The sequence below is a fragment of the Heteronotia binoei genome, chromosome 6 (genome assembly GCF_032191835.1).
Source record: "Heteronotia binoei isolate CCM8104 ecotype False Entrance Well chromosome 6, APGP_CSIRO_Hbin_v1, whole genome shotgun sequence".
NCBI classification, from domain to species: Eukaryota; Metazoa; Chordata; class Lepidosauria; order Squamata; family Gekkonidae; genus Heteronotia; species Heteronotia binoei.
The window spans coordinates 72,940,028-72,955,641 of record NC_083228.1 but is presented as its reverse complement, the minus strand read 5'-3'; the positions used below and the strand labels follow the sequence as shown (position 1 = coordinate 72,955,641).

General features: G+C 40.3%; 1 protein-coding gene across 1 annotated transcript in view; it reads left to right on the top strand.

Annotated features, from left to right (window-relative positions):
* CFAP58 (cilia and flagella associated protein 58) overlaps window positions 1–15,614 on the top strand; it is a 153,175-nt gene that overhangs the window by 31,146 nt on the left and 106,415 nt on the right. The window contains exons 7-9 of the mRNA XM_060241703.1: window positions 453–612; window positions 4,312–4,394; window positions 7,326–7,517. Of these exons, the coding sequence (XP_060097686.1) occupies window positions 453–612; window positions 4,312–4,394; window positions 7,326–7,517 (435 nt within the window). The remainder of the gene's footprint in view (window positions 1–452; window positions 613–4,311; window positions 4,395–7,325; window positions 7,518–15,614) is intronic.

The following is a 15,614-nucleotide window of genomic DNA, read 5'->3' as shown; positions in this document are numbered from 1 at the left end:
TGACTTAGCATTCCCACTTTGATTTTGTTTTTGTTCCCCTTCACTTGCATGCTGAAAATTTACATGAAGAAAACTCAGTAGCCTTTTCTCATGGAAAGACAGAGTAGAAATCATCTGCAGGAAGATAGTTGGCTAGCTATATTAGCAAATATGTCCTTGGGAGTAAGAAGCCCATGAGCTTAGAGATAGAAATGGAGAGAAGATGACAAACAAGAGCAACCCTAAGCAGGTCTACTCAGAGCCCTACTCAGATCTGGGGATTACTCCCAGGAAAGTGTTTTTTCAATTGCGCCATTTATGTACTTCTTGTAACTTGTCTTTCATTGTAAATGACAATGGCTGTTAATGTAATTGTTCAGTTTATCCTAACACAAGATGTCTAAGTGGCAGAGAGGCTAGATGCTGATAAATTCTGTAATGACTGTTGCATTTCCATTGCTTGTTTTACATAGGCAAGAGAAGATGAGGTGTCTCAGATGCGTCAAGAAATTGCAAAGCTTTCCAAAGTAAGAGAGCTTATGCAGCGAAAACTACGTACTGTGGAGGAACATAAAACACAGGCAGAATCTGAAAGAGACACCCTTAAAAATCAGATCAGTGGGCTGGAGAAAGGTAAGAAGAGTCATACTCAGAACAGTGGTGTAAACTTTTTATCGAATGAACAGCAGGGTGTTTTTTTTCTTCTTGAACATCTCTGTAGCAGTCAATACCATTGGCCATGATGTGGAAATCCTGACAGGAATAAGTTTAGGTAGTATGGACCTGTGCTAATTTAAATCTTCCTTTAAAGGTAGATTTCAGAAGGCTTTTCTAGGGGACTTAAGTTCTGTCCAGGGATGTTTGACATAGTATTTCTCAAAGATTAATCTTGTTACCTGTACTTTTAAAGCCACTGGAATGAACAGGCCTCATTTTGGGCAAGAGCTCACAGGAGTGGAGCTCCGGAACTTCTAAATTTTATTGTGCTCTTTCTTTCTTACACCCCACCCCCCAAAAACCCCTTGCTTCTGGGATCCATTGTTCAAACCCCCTGTGACAGTTTTGCTGAACTCTAAGATCTGACAAACTTTCTCATATTTCCCCCCGCAAAAAATGGGAAAATAATCAAAGCATAAAGCAGAGAGATGGAGATCATCATGTTGCTGTGGCCACATAGGAGAAAGGAATTTAGAAAGTATGATGGGAGTAGGGCTTTATTACGACTATTCTAATTCAAGACGCATTTTAAGGTAGATGCTGAGCTGATATAATTTAGTACACCTTCCAGTTATATTGGGTGTGTGGCATATGCAAATAAGTTATGCCAATGAGTTGTGCTAATAAGCTCCAGCACCTCTTTTTCTACAAAATGACCCCTGGGAATGAATAATCTGTAAATTTGAGGCAAAATATAATCAATATGGCTTAATATCTTCTTTCCACCTAAATCCAGGAAAGCTGTGCATATTCCTGAAGGAAGCAGACCTGGCCGCTATAATATATGCTTGAGTAACATCCAGAGTAGACTACTGTACTATAATGCTGTATTTAGAGTTGCCCTTGAAGACAGCTGAGGAATTTTATCCAGTTCAAAACACAGTTCTAAAGAGAATTCACTGCAAAGAACTAATGTAGCCCATGTTCTTATAATTGCTTTAACTCCTATAACTGGATATAGACAAGCTGGAATGGGTCCAGAGGAGGGCAATGAAAATGGTGAGGAGTCTGGAGACCAAGTCCTATGAAGAAAGGTTGAAGGAGTTGGGCATGTTTAGCCTGGAGAGGAGGAGGCTGAGAGGTGATATGATCACCATCTTCAAGTACTTCAAGGGCTGTCATATATAGAATTGTGTGAAATTATTTTCTGTGGCCACAGAAGGTAGGACCAGAACCAGTGGGTTGAAATTAAATCGAAAGAGTTTCAGGCTCAACATTAGGAAGAACTTCCTGACCGTTAGAGCAGTTCTTCAGTGTCTTCAATGGAACAGGCTTCCTCAGGAGGTGGTGGGCTCTCTTTCCTTGGAGGTTTTCAAACAGAGGCTAGATCTGACAGCAATGAGGATCCTGTGAATTTAGGAGGAGGTATTTGTGAGTTTCCTGCATTGTGCAGGGGGTTGGACTAGATGGCCCTGGAGGTCCCTTCCAACTCTGTGATTCTGTGCTTTGTCTTTCAGTTTCTTTCTGGCTTCAATTTAAGGTGCTGTTTTTGACTTTCAAATTCTAAATGATGTGGTGAGGGTCCAAAGTATCTGAAGAATTTTCTCCACCCTTATCAGTGGGTCTGAGCCTTGAGACTGAGAGTGTGGCATTCCTATAGAAATCTGCCTTATCTGAAGTTAGCTTTTTGGAGTCCCATAGGAAGGCCTTTTCAGCACCTGCCCTAATGCTACAGAACTCCCTCCTGAGAAAGTAAGACTCACCCCATCTACAGGAGTTCTGTTCTCAGAGAACTTTTGAATGCTGTTTTACTGTTGCTCCTTTGTTTTAAGTGGTGACAGTTTAATTGCTTGTGGTTTGTCTTGAATTGCTATTTTAGGAGATGATAGCTCTGGTATGTTTAACTTTGTTAATTGATTTACCTTTTTAGTAATAATCAATTTAGATACTCCTGACCTGTATAGTCCAGGCTAGCCTGATCTCATCAGATCTCAGAAGCTAAGCAGGATGGGTCCTGGTTAGGATTTGAATGGGAGACCACCAAGGAATACAAGGGTCATGACACAGAGGCAGGCAATGGCAAACCTCCTCTGGATGCCTCTTGCTTTGAAAACCCTGCGATTTCATAAGTCATCTGTGAGTTGATGGCAAAGAAAAAAAGTGGTCAGAAATGGGGTAATATAAATGAACACTAAAAGTAAACAAACGTTCATTCAATATATGTTCTAGGGCATTTTACATGTATAGGAAAATACAGGTTCTACATTTTCATAATGAGACAACCCTGGGTTTTAAAAAAATGAATAGCAGATTTGGAAGTTCAAACTGACTAGGAACTAAGTTGCAGTGACAGCAACAGGCCACAGCTTTCCCATTATGCTTCACTTTCCCAGGGAGAGGCAGTGAGAAAGCAGATGCCCATCATCTGGCTGGTCCAGCTCTGATGACCTCACCAGCATCAGTGGGGCTTGGCTTGTTCCTGGCTGCTAGCAGACCTCCAGGGCAGGACAGTGTAGCATTGAGAACTTTTCTAGTAAATTAATGATCTGATATGGCCTGCTAATAGGAGGCAGATATCTGTCTGTGAAACTCTGCCCAGTACATCCCCAAGGGATGTTATTTTCCACATATTTACATGCCTAAGTCTCCCTTTTAACTTAGTGGGGAAAAAATTACTTTACATGCCTGGAAAAGGCGTCATTGACAGACCCTATCTCCTGAGAATGTGGACACTTTTGCAGAATATGGTAGTGGTTATAGAATTCTGTCAGAAAATAATGTACATAAACAAGCAAGAATTCTGACTTGGCAGCTACTCTCATTTGAACTGAGAAAAAAAAATAACATCAACTTTACAAGAGCAGCTATAACTATGTGGCTACAGCCAAGGTCTCCTAAATGCAGGACTCTATTGAAAGTCTTCAGTTTTGAGCTCTACAGTGAAACAAGAGCAACAGGAGTACTGAATAATAGTGGCTGAACTGAGGTTTAGATGTCTGATTTGTAAATATCAAATATGTTGATTGAGATTCCTGATGAGTGTTTTATAATTATGAACACATAACTTTCTGTTTCCAGTCCTGAGGAGTTGAAAAATAATCCCAGAGTTCTGGCACAACTTTGGGTGCCCCTGCCTTCTGAGGTTAGACGGTGACAACAAGAGAAAGGACCTTCTTGATCATGGCGTGGAATCTTTGGAACTTCCTCTCAGGGAGATTTGTCTGTCTCCCTCTATCGTCTTCTACCATTGGCATTCCATTGTCATAACTCTTAACTGCCCCCCTCCCTGGTTGTGGGTTAAAATGTGTTTTGTTTCATTATAACAAAAATTATATTTAATATGCTGCTTTTAATATTTGAAATGTCTTAATGCTTTACATGTTTTAATGTTTGTTTCCTTAGAGATACTGTGTTTGGTCAAGGGGGCCTGCACAGATATGCTTTAAATTCTGCATTGTGCAGGGTGTTGGACTAGATGGCACCCTAGAGGTCCCTTTCAACTCTATGATTCTATGAAATAAATAAATAAACTTGCCCCACAGCTTCTCCATCATGTAGCTACCACACGTTTCTAAAAAGGGGCCATCATGACTTGTGCAATCAAATGAGTTTTTAAAACCCCATAGTGCCTTGATTGGTTCAAGCTATGCAATCTGACTTTTTCTTGTGTTTTAGAGTTGGAAGCAGCAAGAAAGCAAGGAGAAATTGATAAAAAAGCTATAGATGAACTTGTGAGAGAAAGGGATATCTTGAACAAGGTGAGTGTAGTGTCCTTTAGGGGCAAGGGGACATTATACCTGGAGATTCATGAGCCCAGTCATTGTTTCCTTATGTAGTTTGCTTCCCCCCCCCCCAATCCAGACCCCTGAAGGTATGATTTACTTCACCCACCTGAGGGTTACACTGCATCGCACAGCAAAAAAGCCATGATGCTGCAACCTGCTGCCTACTTCTGCTTTCTTCTCCTGCCAGCTTCCTCCTATTTCTCCTTTGTCCCTCTTTATAGCCTCAGCTTCACACCTGGCCCTTGAGTTAAGCTGTGCCCTGTTCTTCACTATCATCTGCCTTGCCTCAAAAACCTGGGCTTGCTCACTGCTTCCACACCCTTTGAGCTTCCTTGGGCCAGCTTGCAAAGACCACTGCACCTTTTTGTCCTTGCTTCCACCCTATTGCACCCAGGTGAGTCTTGCTGCTGGTCCCTGCCAGGCAGTTTCTTTCTGGGTAGCCTGCCACAGAGAGCTTGTGCTTTTGTCTCTGGAAAACAGATCTATCCTCTCTTTGTACATAACTAAACAGGAGTGGTGCTTTAATTTTCATTTCAGTATGAAATGTGATTTAAGTAAGGATACAAACAATAGCCACACATGTAGTTGCAGTTTTTATTCCAAATTTTTCTGCATCAGTTTTCACTGCATTGGGACATTGGTGAACAGTACTTGATTTAGTCCTGAAAGCTTTAATGTTTGTCTCACTGGTATTATTCAGTAGGGAAGTAGTATTTTTTTTCTCCAGAATGAATTACCTTAGATTTTAAAAGGGTTCCTTTGTATTCATTAAAGCATATCAGTAGGCTAATATAAACTCAATGAAATCTCATGATAAGACTAAAAAGGGATCTTGTGGCCCTAATTGCTGCTAATCATATAACAATATGAGGTTCCCTGCAGTGCTGCTTACTGGGGCTCCACTGTCCTATACCAGGGTCTCAGGTGGTTCCTGTAGGCCTTAGATTTGGGGGTGGAATTGTGCCATCTAGTTCTTCTTCCTCCCTGCTATGCTGAGCTCCTCACCCATGGTATGAGCTGGCCAACAACTTCCTCCCCAGTGTGTTCATAATTCCCCCTTTTAAAGGTGGTCATCCCAACCCACCCTAGACAGCCCTTCAGTTCTCCCCCAGGTCCTTCCCCCATCTCTCCAAGGGCAGGTGTGGCCTTTCTGGTCTGGCTGACATCAGCTGCCTGTCTTCCTCTGTTCCTTCCCATTGACTGCTCCTTCCTTAAGCCTGCTATGCTGAAGGCCTGCCATCCTGCCCTGCCCCCCCATCCTGTTAGTCCTTGTAAGGTGGGTGTAGGCAGGAGCCTCTTGTTGCACTGGGGTTGAGCTGTCTGAGGGCATCTGAGCCAACTGGGGCTTACTCCAGACTGGTATTGTGGCAGCTTTTTTGTGCTGCCTGAGCTGTCTAGGCCAACTGGGGCATACTCCAGACTGAAATCACCAGCCAGGACATCTTTGCAGAAAGTTGTGGGGCCAACTTCAGCTTGCTGGCACTGACTCCACTTCTCTCCTCCATGGTGGTATCCCTCAACTCAGTTGTGTCCCACCTCCTTCTTCCCCTTCTGGTTGCATTTGGGAGTGCTTTTGGGGTCAAGTGAGCATATTCTTCTTAGACCTGGGTGTTTCCAGGCTGAACGTTATGATCTTGGCCATCCCAGACTCTCAAAAAACAACATGTAATGTAAATATGCAGCTGCATTGGTCAACTGCATATATTCTATCAATTTCAGTGGAATTTAAGGAGCACAGTTGAGTACAGGCTTACAGACCTTGCCATTCCTATGTAGAAAAACATTACTTGTTTCTATTCATTGTGAATCATTTTCTGTAGTAAATGCACATACTTAAAATGAAGCATCTCCTATCATGGGAGTGAATATTTTCTAAATGTGACACTAGGTATAATGCAGGAGTGTCAAACATGTGGTCTGAGGGCTGAATCAGGCCCCCGGAGGGCTCCTGTCAGGCTCCCAAGCAACTGGCTGTCATCTGCTTCTTTCTCCCTAAATCTTGCTTCCTTCTGCATAAGTTTGCTTTGCAAGGTGTGCTCAATGGCGCAGGAGCTATGGAGCAAAACCTGTATTTTCTCCATTGGCTGAGGCTTCTCCCTTGGGGAGGAAGGCGGGGGGTGGGGGAGGCAGCTTGTTTTTCCAGACTCTCTCAGTCACACAGCAGAGCTACTGAACCAAGCCTCTCTTCCTTCAATTAGCTGAGGCTTCTCCCCCTTCCAGTTTCCTGGGGAAGGAAGGAAAGAGTCAGAGCTTCCTTTGCCCAGTTCCCTGGATTCCATGGGAGAAATACAAAGAAAGCACCTTTAAGACCAACGAGTGCTAAGGTTTTAAGCATGTTTTAAGCTTTTAAAAATATATATATTTAATTGTGTTTGTGTCCTTTATAAAGCTTATATCTCTGCTACCTAATCTTAAATAGGTACATACATGGCCCAACCTGATGTGGCCTGACCCAACCCGACATAGACTGGCCCAACAAGGTCTCATTTATGTCATATCCGGCCCTCATAACAAATTAGTTTGACACCCTTGGTGTAGTGTATCAGTGCCAAATACTTAAGAATGTAAACTAGATGTTACACAGGAACTGTATCTCTTGAATGTTTGTGAAATAAAAACAGCTATACAAGGCTACAATTGTAAATGGGCATACTGTGGATGGAATTGTTGCATAACCCTTTCCCTCTGGCCACTCCCTATTCACATTGCCCCAGTCAGTTTTCAACTTGCAGAGAAAGTTGGAGTAGAAAAGCCTTTGGAGCAGAAAAGAGCGAAGCAGCCTCCCTGTCCTCCCCTGGAAGTTCTTCCTTTCCCAGTCAGGCTCACACAGCTCCATTCAATAAAAATAAATATCAGGATGCTTATAAAATATGTATTGTGACCACCTTAACCTTATGCTTACAGAATTTGCTCAAAGCTGCCAGTGTCACTCAAAAGCAGATGAACCTTGTTAAGCTCCATGAACAATCAAAGAAGAATCTGGAAGAGGAAATTCAAAATTTTAAGGATGAAGCTCAGAAACAGAGAAAGATTATTTTTCAGCTGGAGAAGGAGAGAGACCGCTATATCAATGAAGCTAGTGAGCTCACACAAAAGGTAAGGTACAAGTATTTGTGGACACAGTTATTTTGCTTTTCAGAACTTATAAGAAAATCCTGTTCAGTTCCTGACTTTATGGATTGGGTTGCTAAGCTCCACATAGAGCCTGGAAATCTCCTAGAATTACAGCCAGTCTCCAGAAAACAGAGATCAGTTCTGGATAAAACAGCAGCTTTGGAGGGTAGCCTATGTGGTATTATATCCTGCTAAGGTTCCTCCATTCAAACCTCACAATTCCCCAGGTTTCATCCCTCAAATGAGGGAATGAAGTTGCCTCATTCAAACCTCACAATTCCCAAGGTTTCATCTCTCAAATTACCAGAAACTTTCCATCTCAGAAATGGCAACCCTATTTACTGATGGAGTTTTTCAGCATATTCTTGATAGTACAAGGATTTTAATGATATTCCTAAGAGTTATTATCAGGCTTCTGTGTCTTCAAGAGTTCTGCCCAAGAACAGAATCTGGTCTGAAAAATTAGGGGGGGGGGGGAGTTTTTAACCCCTATGTCAGCGCAGAGAAGTTTGAAGGTGAATAGGCAGTGCCTTGTGGAATTTAGAACCCAGAGGGGATGAGTAAGGCTGCTGTTCAGGTCAGAATCATTATGGTGCCTAGTGATTCATAGGTTCATACGTTGGCAATTAGCAAGAAGTTTGAAGTCTGCACAGAATATTTCAATTGTTTGCTTGTTTATTTAGAAATATTTCTGTCTTCCTGTTTTACATGCCTTTTATAGCAGCTTAGCAAGTAAGCATGAAGTTCATTCAAAACAATGAAAAGGCATCTAACATTAACAAATAAAGGTAAAATTAGTCCCCTGTGCAAGCACCAGTCGTTTCCGACTCTGGGGTGAAGTCGCATCTTGACATTTTCATGGCAGACTTTTTACAGGGTGGTTTGCCATTGCCTTCCACAGTCTTCTACACTTTACTCCCAGCAAACTGGGTACTTATTTTACCAACCTTGGAAGGATGGAAGACTGAGTCAACCTTGAGCCGGCTACCTGAAGCGACCTTCCACTGGGATCGAACAGAACTTGGACTGCAGTACTGCAGCTTACCACTCTGTGCCCTGGGGTGCCTAACATTAACAAATACCTTTGCACAAAAAGAAATCAGTAAAAAAAGTTATCACAAAAACATATTAACACAACAGCAAAATCAACAGAATTACAGAACTAGATTTTAACAGCAGCAAGAGCCAGTTCCAGAACAGCAACAAAAAGTCTAATTCTGTGAGGGAAATAAATGAGACAAGGAAATTAGCATCTGTTTATGTAACTCTCATGCTTTGCTTGGGATGCAAATTTATTTAATTTTGTCCCTTATTTAATCATTGTATCATTTTGCTGAGATATATGGAAAAAAGCATATCTCCCCATTTAAGTGGGCTGAAGACTCACTTTTTATAAAATGGAAGCTGGTAACTCCAAGAACCTGATACATATTTTAATATAATCATGTATCAATATAATACTATAAAATCACAGATCTTTAAAAAAAATCAGGGAAAATGTGCTGTGTGGAAGCCCTGTCACTGTGGCATGGTATTAGCCACTGGAACAGAAACAGGGAAACTACACAAGCTGGTCTCCATGTGAAAAATTTACCTCAATTTGGTAGAGAAAGCTTGCTGCAGTGCTCTGTGTCATTGAAAGTAGTAGTAAATCTGTTATAACTCAAAATATATTTGCTTTCTTATTTCACAATTGCCTTTTGTAACTTCTTCTGATCAGTAGATTTTAAATCTTCTACACATGCTAAACACTTTTTATGATTTAGCGTGCATGATTTCTTTGGAATAATATCACATATAAGTGAGATTAAGTATCTTGCTCTTTGCTGAGAATTCTCACAAATATTATGTTCATCAGGGAGGAAGGGAAGGATAGATATGTGTGAGAGGGCAGTCAGTGCTTTCACATTCCTACAGTTGTTTAATTAAGCAACAGAGGAAGGAGAGAAAAGTGTATGTGACAGCAACATTTTAAAATTTAACATCGACAGGTTCTTCCTTTCCATTTACAAAGAATACATCCAAAACTATTGGCTTCTGCCACTTACTAAGGGACTAGCAGTGCAATCCTAAGAAGAGTTACTCCAGTCTAAGCCTATTCATTTCAATGGGCTTAGAATGGAGTAACTGTCCTTATTCTAACTAAGGGATGAGAGCCTGCAAGTGTATGAAGTGGGTGAATAGCTTTCTGTGTTCAAAACATTGATAAGACCATTGGTTCCTCATTATAAGGTGACTTTGATAAAGAATCTTTGATTTGAAATGGTCTTAAGATTCAGATGAGTTTGTTGCTGCACTACAGTTTTTCCCCCTGTGAAATTAACAAAGGAACTGCATATTGATCTCTTATTTGATAGATTTTATGAACGTTCCTAAACAAATTGTGACCTCGTCATATTGAAATTGGTCAATTAATTTGAACTTTGCAAGAAGATATTACAGTGTTGGTTTTTTTTAAAACTTTCTAAAGGACAGCAAAACAGGTGACTGAAGTTCCTGTTTAGCTAATCAAGTATAGTGTAATATGGTCAGGGACCAATCAGATAGAATATACATTCTAAATAAAAACATACATTCAAAATAGAACGTGTAAGTATAAAAAATGCTCCAATGATATACATCGAGTTCCAGCTTTTAAGACTTAAAATTAATAAACAAGTTAAATACTTCCCCCTGTGAGTTGCTTCTGGGATCTTATAGCTTGCACAGCAAATTTTGCCACATAGGGTGATTTTTTTTTTGTCTCTATCAGCTAGAAGCTTATCTAAGTAGAATTTGATATTTCTCCCCAGACAATAATTACAGATCGGAGTTATATAGGTGACTCTAATATTTTGGTAAAACCTACACTTAAACAAAACATGTTCCCTGGATTCCAGCTTCCCACCCCCACAAATACAGCCTTTTCTCATGTGACTGCCTCATGTATTTAGCCTCCAAGGCTGCTGACAGTAGCATATCCAATCTGAGAAGGGTAAATGCCCTCCTATTCTTGGCTTTATCCAAGTTTTGCAACTGTGGCATCAATGTTTAGATCTCCTAGGTAACCTTTTACCTGATTCAGTTTGTGCTGTCTTTCAATGACCAGGATTCTTTGTTTGGGAAAAGTCTAACAAGGTTGTACTCCATACTCAACAAAAACTGTTTGGAAAGGCCACAATAGCCCCAATTTAAGATTATTTTCCTTAATCCAGAATGGTACAGTGGAATCCTTCACTATTAGATCAGCTAAACTGGTGGGGTTAGTCATTAATTTGTACCAATAGAGGATAGCAGCGATCCACAGCCCTGGAGAAAGCATGGAATCCCTTCTCTCAGTAAGCAATGTAGGATGGACCCATAGACTTGGACCTCTTGATTCAATTATCTTGAAATCTGAGGTTATTTAAGGGATAGGTACCAGCAACTGTGCTGAAATTTTGATGTAGTTTGGTCAAAAATACCCCACCCCCCGCCTTCTGGAAACATTTTTAATATGGAATTAATGAAGCTGAATATCAGAATTGTAGGGACTGGGTGGGTGAGTGTGATCCAAACACCAAGACAGTATTTAGAGCCTGAAAAACTTTTATGTTTTAACCCATTTGAGATATGATGATGTGGGTACTCGTGAAAAGTTAAATGTAATCATCTGGTTTTGTTTACCTTACCTGACAGTCTCACTAAACTATTCTGTGCTCTGTACCATGGATTGGTGCACTGGATAGCCAATCCTTAGCAAAGAATATGTTTAATGCAGACTTTTTACAAGTGGCAATGACCAACAATATTTATTTACATACAGTTACATTGAAACACAAACTAACCTGAGTTTTGTTGAGCTCTGATTCTGTGATTCAAATTTTGGCTAAAGAGAGAGATCTCCAGTGGCAGTTTTGTGCTGATCCATTTGAAATCTTTGATGGCTGCCTGAGAAATGAAGTTCGCTTATGATGTTTGCAATAAGAAAGTAAGACAGTACCAAAATCAGCTGCTGCACAGTTGAAGTTGTTCTGAAAAGAAAAAGAATGACTTATTTAATAAGCTTTCATGATGGGTTGTATAAGGACCTGCCCAGTGGGGATAAATACTTTTCAAACTATTTGATTGGAATATGAACCAAATATAATTTAAATTGATAACTTAAAGGGAAACCTACAATATAATTTTATATGAGTAATGATAAGAAGTTAAATGCCTATTAATAATGATATGATAGAACCTCTTGTATTCGAGGACATAACAGCATGCAGAATGTATTCTATTTTTCTGAACAGATGTTTGCTTTTTTACTTTTCTATATCCACTTTTCCTTTCCCTTTTCTCATTTGAAAATAAAAATCTTTATACAAGGACCTGTCCTGGCCCAAGTGTGACTGGGGAGGAAAACTTCTCAAGGGAGTGGGAGACCCCCCCCACTGCACCCCAAGATTCCTTGCAGCTGAGAGCCTTCAACCCAAGGCTTTCAAGGAAGACCTCCTGTTTCCTCCACCCACAGCAGGATCCTGTTCAAGAGCCAATGGAACAAGCAGACCAGAAAGCCTGTGAATTGACTCACTTACCTGCAGCACTGCCACAGTCTCTCTCAGGACTAAAAAGGCAAAGAATCCAAGCCAAAGCCTGGACCAGGTGAAGAAGTGCATGCCTGGCAACTCAGGGCATCCCACACTCCAGTGCCATGCACAAGAAGAGCACAGCTCTCTTAATCTTTTCAGGATGCAAAGCCCAACTCTGTCTACAGGAAGAGATACAATTATCATCTCTTTCGCTGTCTCCCACTCTCTCTCTCCTTCCCTCTCTCTCCCTCTCCCTCCCTCTCTCTCCCTCCTTCCCTCTTCTTTTCTCCCTCTCTCCACCCCTCTCCCCTCCATCTCTCTCTTTCTCCCTCTCCCCAAGTGCTCTTCAACCTAGCTCATGGTAGTCCTGGATAGCTGCCTGTTACCAGCTTTTATTCAGATCCAACCCTTTCACTAAAGGTTGCTTTAGCTCAATCTGATTTTTGACTACTTGCTAGAGATCTTGTGTCTTTTTTTTAGGCGCTTACCTTACATGACCAAAACAATAGCAACTGGCAGCTGGAGCTTAATTCCCAAAGAAGGACTGAAATTCCCTCTTTTAGTTTGCGTTTGTGGGAGAAATTTAGATTATAGGTAATCTTAAGTAGCCCCATTTTCACCAAACTACATTCTAAACATTATCCTTGGAGAAATGGAATATTAATAACAATGTATTTAATTTGACACATATGTATTTCAATTGATGTAAAGACCTCTAAAATGCCAATAACAAACATAGATCAAATGTCATACTACTGTAGAAGAATAAATCATGGTTGAATTTTAAGAAAACAAATAAGGAACAGATGGAACCAAGATATTTGCAAACTGGCAAATCCCAAAAGAACCAGAATTTTTCTGTCTCATCTATTCCTGGGTGAAACTTGGTTCACTTTCCTCAGTATCCTACCTTTAGCTGTGATTATCCTCAGTGTTTTAGAAAAAGAAAAAAGAAGACCTCAGCCTTTTAAGTGGGAATGCTGTTGTCCTAAATTTTGTCAGTAGGCTGTAAATTTTAATTTCTTATAAATTCTTCATAAATTTATGCTTCCCAGTTTGAGAGGTGAAGAACCACGGGCATGTGTTGTTCCCTTAAAACTGTTTAAAAAAAGAAAGGCAAAGGCAGCCTCAGATGTACAAGTGCCACCTTAGAAAACATAGCCACGTTTATTATTGTACGCTTGTTCATCAACTCCTGAGCTTCATGGTTACACATTCAGTGACCTACTTTCTAATTTTGATCCATTCTAAATGATTGCTGAGCTAGGCTTCAGCTTTGAAATACACATTATTGATTTTGATCTCACTTTTATTACTATTGGCAACTTGTTTTTAACAAGAAAAAAAGAAAAGATAGGCAGTAGATTATAAACTGGGTCTCTGCTTTCATTTAAACCTGTAAGCAGTTTTTAAGCATCTCTGGTGTCAGCGACAAATACTTTGGAGCGCCATCTTCACTGCTGTAAGAAAACTTTCTATATTTAGATGTGCTTTATCTCCCAGTTTGGTCAGAGGTACCTAGTAGAGTAATCAATTAATTAAGCCTTTGCCCCAAAGCTAGCACACAAAAAGGCCCTACTATATATCAGCTCTGCTTGAATTCTTTCATTAGGGACAACTGTGCTGACTGCAAGCTCTGCCATTACAAAGCAGCTGTTCTTAAACATTAACACCCTCTCTTCCTTGGAAGGGGCCTTAATTCATGAATCCAGATACTAGTTCTGAAATCCAAATACTAGTTCTCACAAAAAGGATAGCAAAATGGACAAATTCCAGCAATTATTGCCTATTCTATCACTGTTCACAGTCATGAAACCATTTCCTGTACTTCTTTTATCCGAAATGGCAGGTCATCAGAGTTTATGATGTTTGTCTCAATTAGTGCTGTGACACCACTGAAAGATCACTCCTACTTATTTGAATTCTTCATTACTCAAAAGTTTTGTTCAGTCTCCACACACTACTCAGATAAATGGAATTGAACTGTGCATAGCATGTGTTTAAATATTTGTGAAAGATATTTTTGGAAAGCACTAAATACCTTTTTGTTAGCAATATGACTCGCCACTTTGCTTTCTACTATCTAGCTGTACATAGAGCTAGGTTCAGTGATAAATATTTTGTAAGCAAAAGTTGTAGTTTTAATTTTTTTTTTGCTATGCAAAGAATATACATATACTGTAGAACTGTAGTTTTATTTGTGTTATACTTTACTTCTGGTTTCCTAGGTGAAATTCTTATTTTTCTATGCATAGAGAAATACATTTTATTTTGGGATTTGGACTTGACAGAACTCCTGTATTTATTTTTAGAAAATTTTCTCACTCCTAATAGAAGCCAGGCAGGAAGGCGGAAGCCAGTTGTTTCAAAACTTTGCAAAGTACCAACCATCAAAGCATTGGAAATGCTAATGGTCTTTCTGTTTGGAGACAATAGAATTTTCAGTTTACACTTTAACTGGGAACCTAATACTTAGAAGGGATGCAGAGACTTTGGAGGTGAGAGCAGGGCTAGATTGTATCTTTCTGGAGATTTCAGGAAAAGATTATTTGACTCACAAGGAATGGGAAAACAAAGATAATAAAATCTTGAGGTGTGGAGGGAGATGGATCAATTTTTGCTGGTCCATTTTGGTTGATTCCATTGGGGGATGGAGCTCTCAGATCTGAGCTCCAGCTGAAGGCTGCCATTGCCATGTGGAGCAGATAAAGGGCTGGTTGCCTGAACAGAGACACCAAGATGATGGGAGACTTTTAAATGTTCTAACTTCTGAGCTTAACAAGCCTACCTTAGAACAAGCCCAGCTAGGGCATGTACAAAGTAAAGTGGGTAGGACTTGTGTAGAGTAAAGAATTTTCTCCATGAGATGAAGTGTTATTTTTTGTAGTCAGTAAGACGTGGATTAATCTTTATAAATGTGGCCAGCTCTGCAGTTTGAGCCCGACCTGTGCTTAAGGAATGCTGGCTTAGGCTCTATGCTTGTTTTAGAATGCTCCAGTCTAGGCAGTGACTGACACAAATGGCAGAAATTATCTGATAAAATGATGTTTCTTTTGCAAGCCCTGAAAGGACTGCAGTGAATGAAGGGAAATCAGAAATAAGCTTATTGAGAAAAATAAATACCTTTTAGCAGTCTTGGTAATATTATGAACACAGCAAAAATATTGTCAGCACACTGCCCAGGTTAAGGTTCAGATATTCAAAATATCCACATTTGCTGTGCAATATGTTTAATGCAAGAAGAGGAAGGCAAGAGTCTAATGAAGTAGAGCAAAAGGTTAAAAGAAGGGTGATACCTACCTATCCATGCAGATCTAGAAAACTTCTGATTCATTATTCAGGAGTCCAGGCATCAGCACATGAAAACATAAGCCACTATGTGCCTTGAAGCAGGTTTAGAAGCACACGTGGAAGTAGCTGCAGATGCAAAGCACACTCAAGTAAAACATGGCCGGTGAGAGGCAGAACAGAGTAAGGGCTGGTGCTAGGTTTTCTGGCACCCTAGGCGAGTCACCCCCTTCGCACCTCCTTCCCTGACTATAAA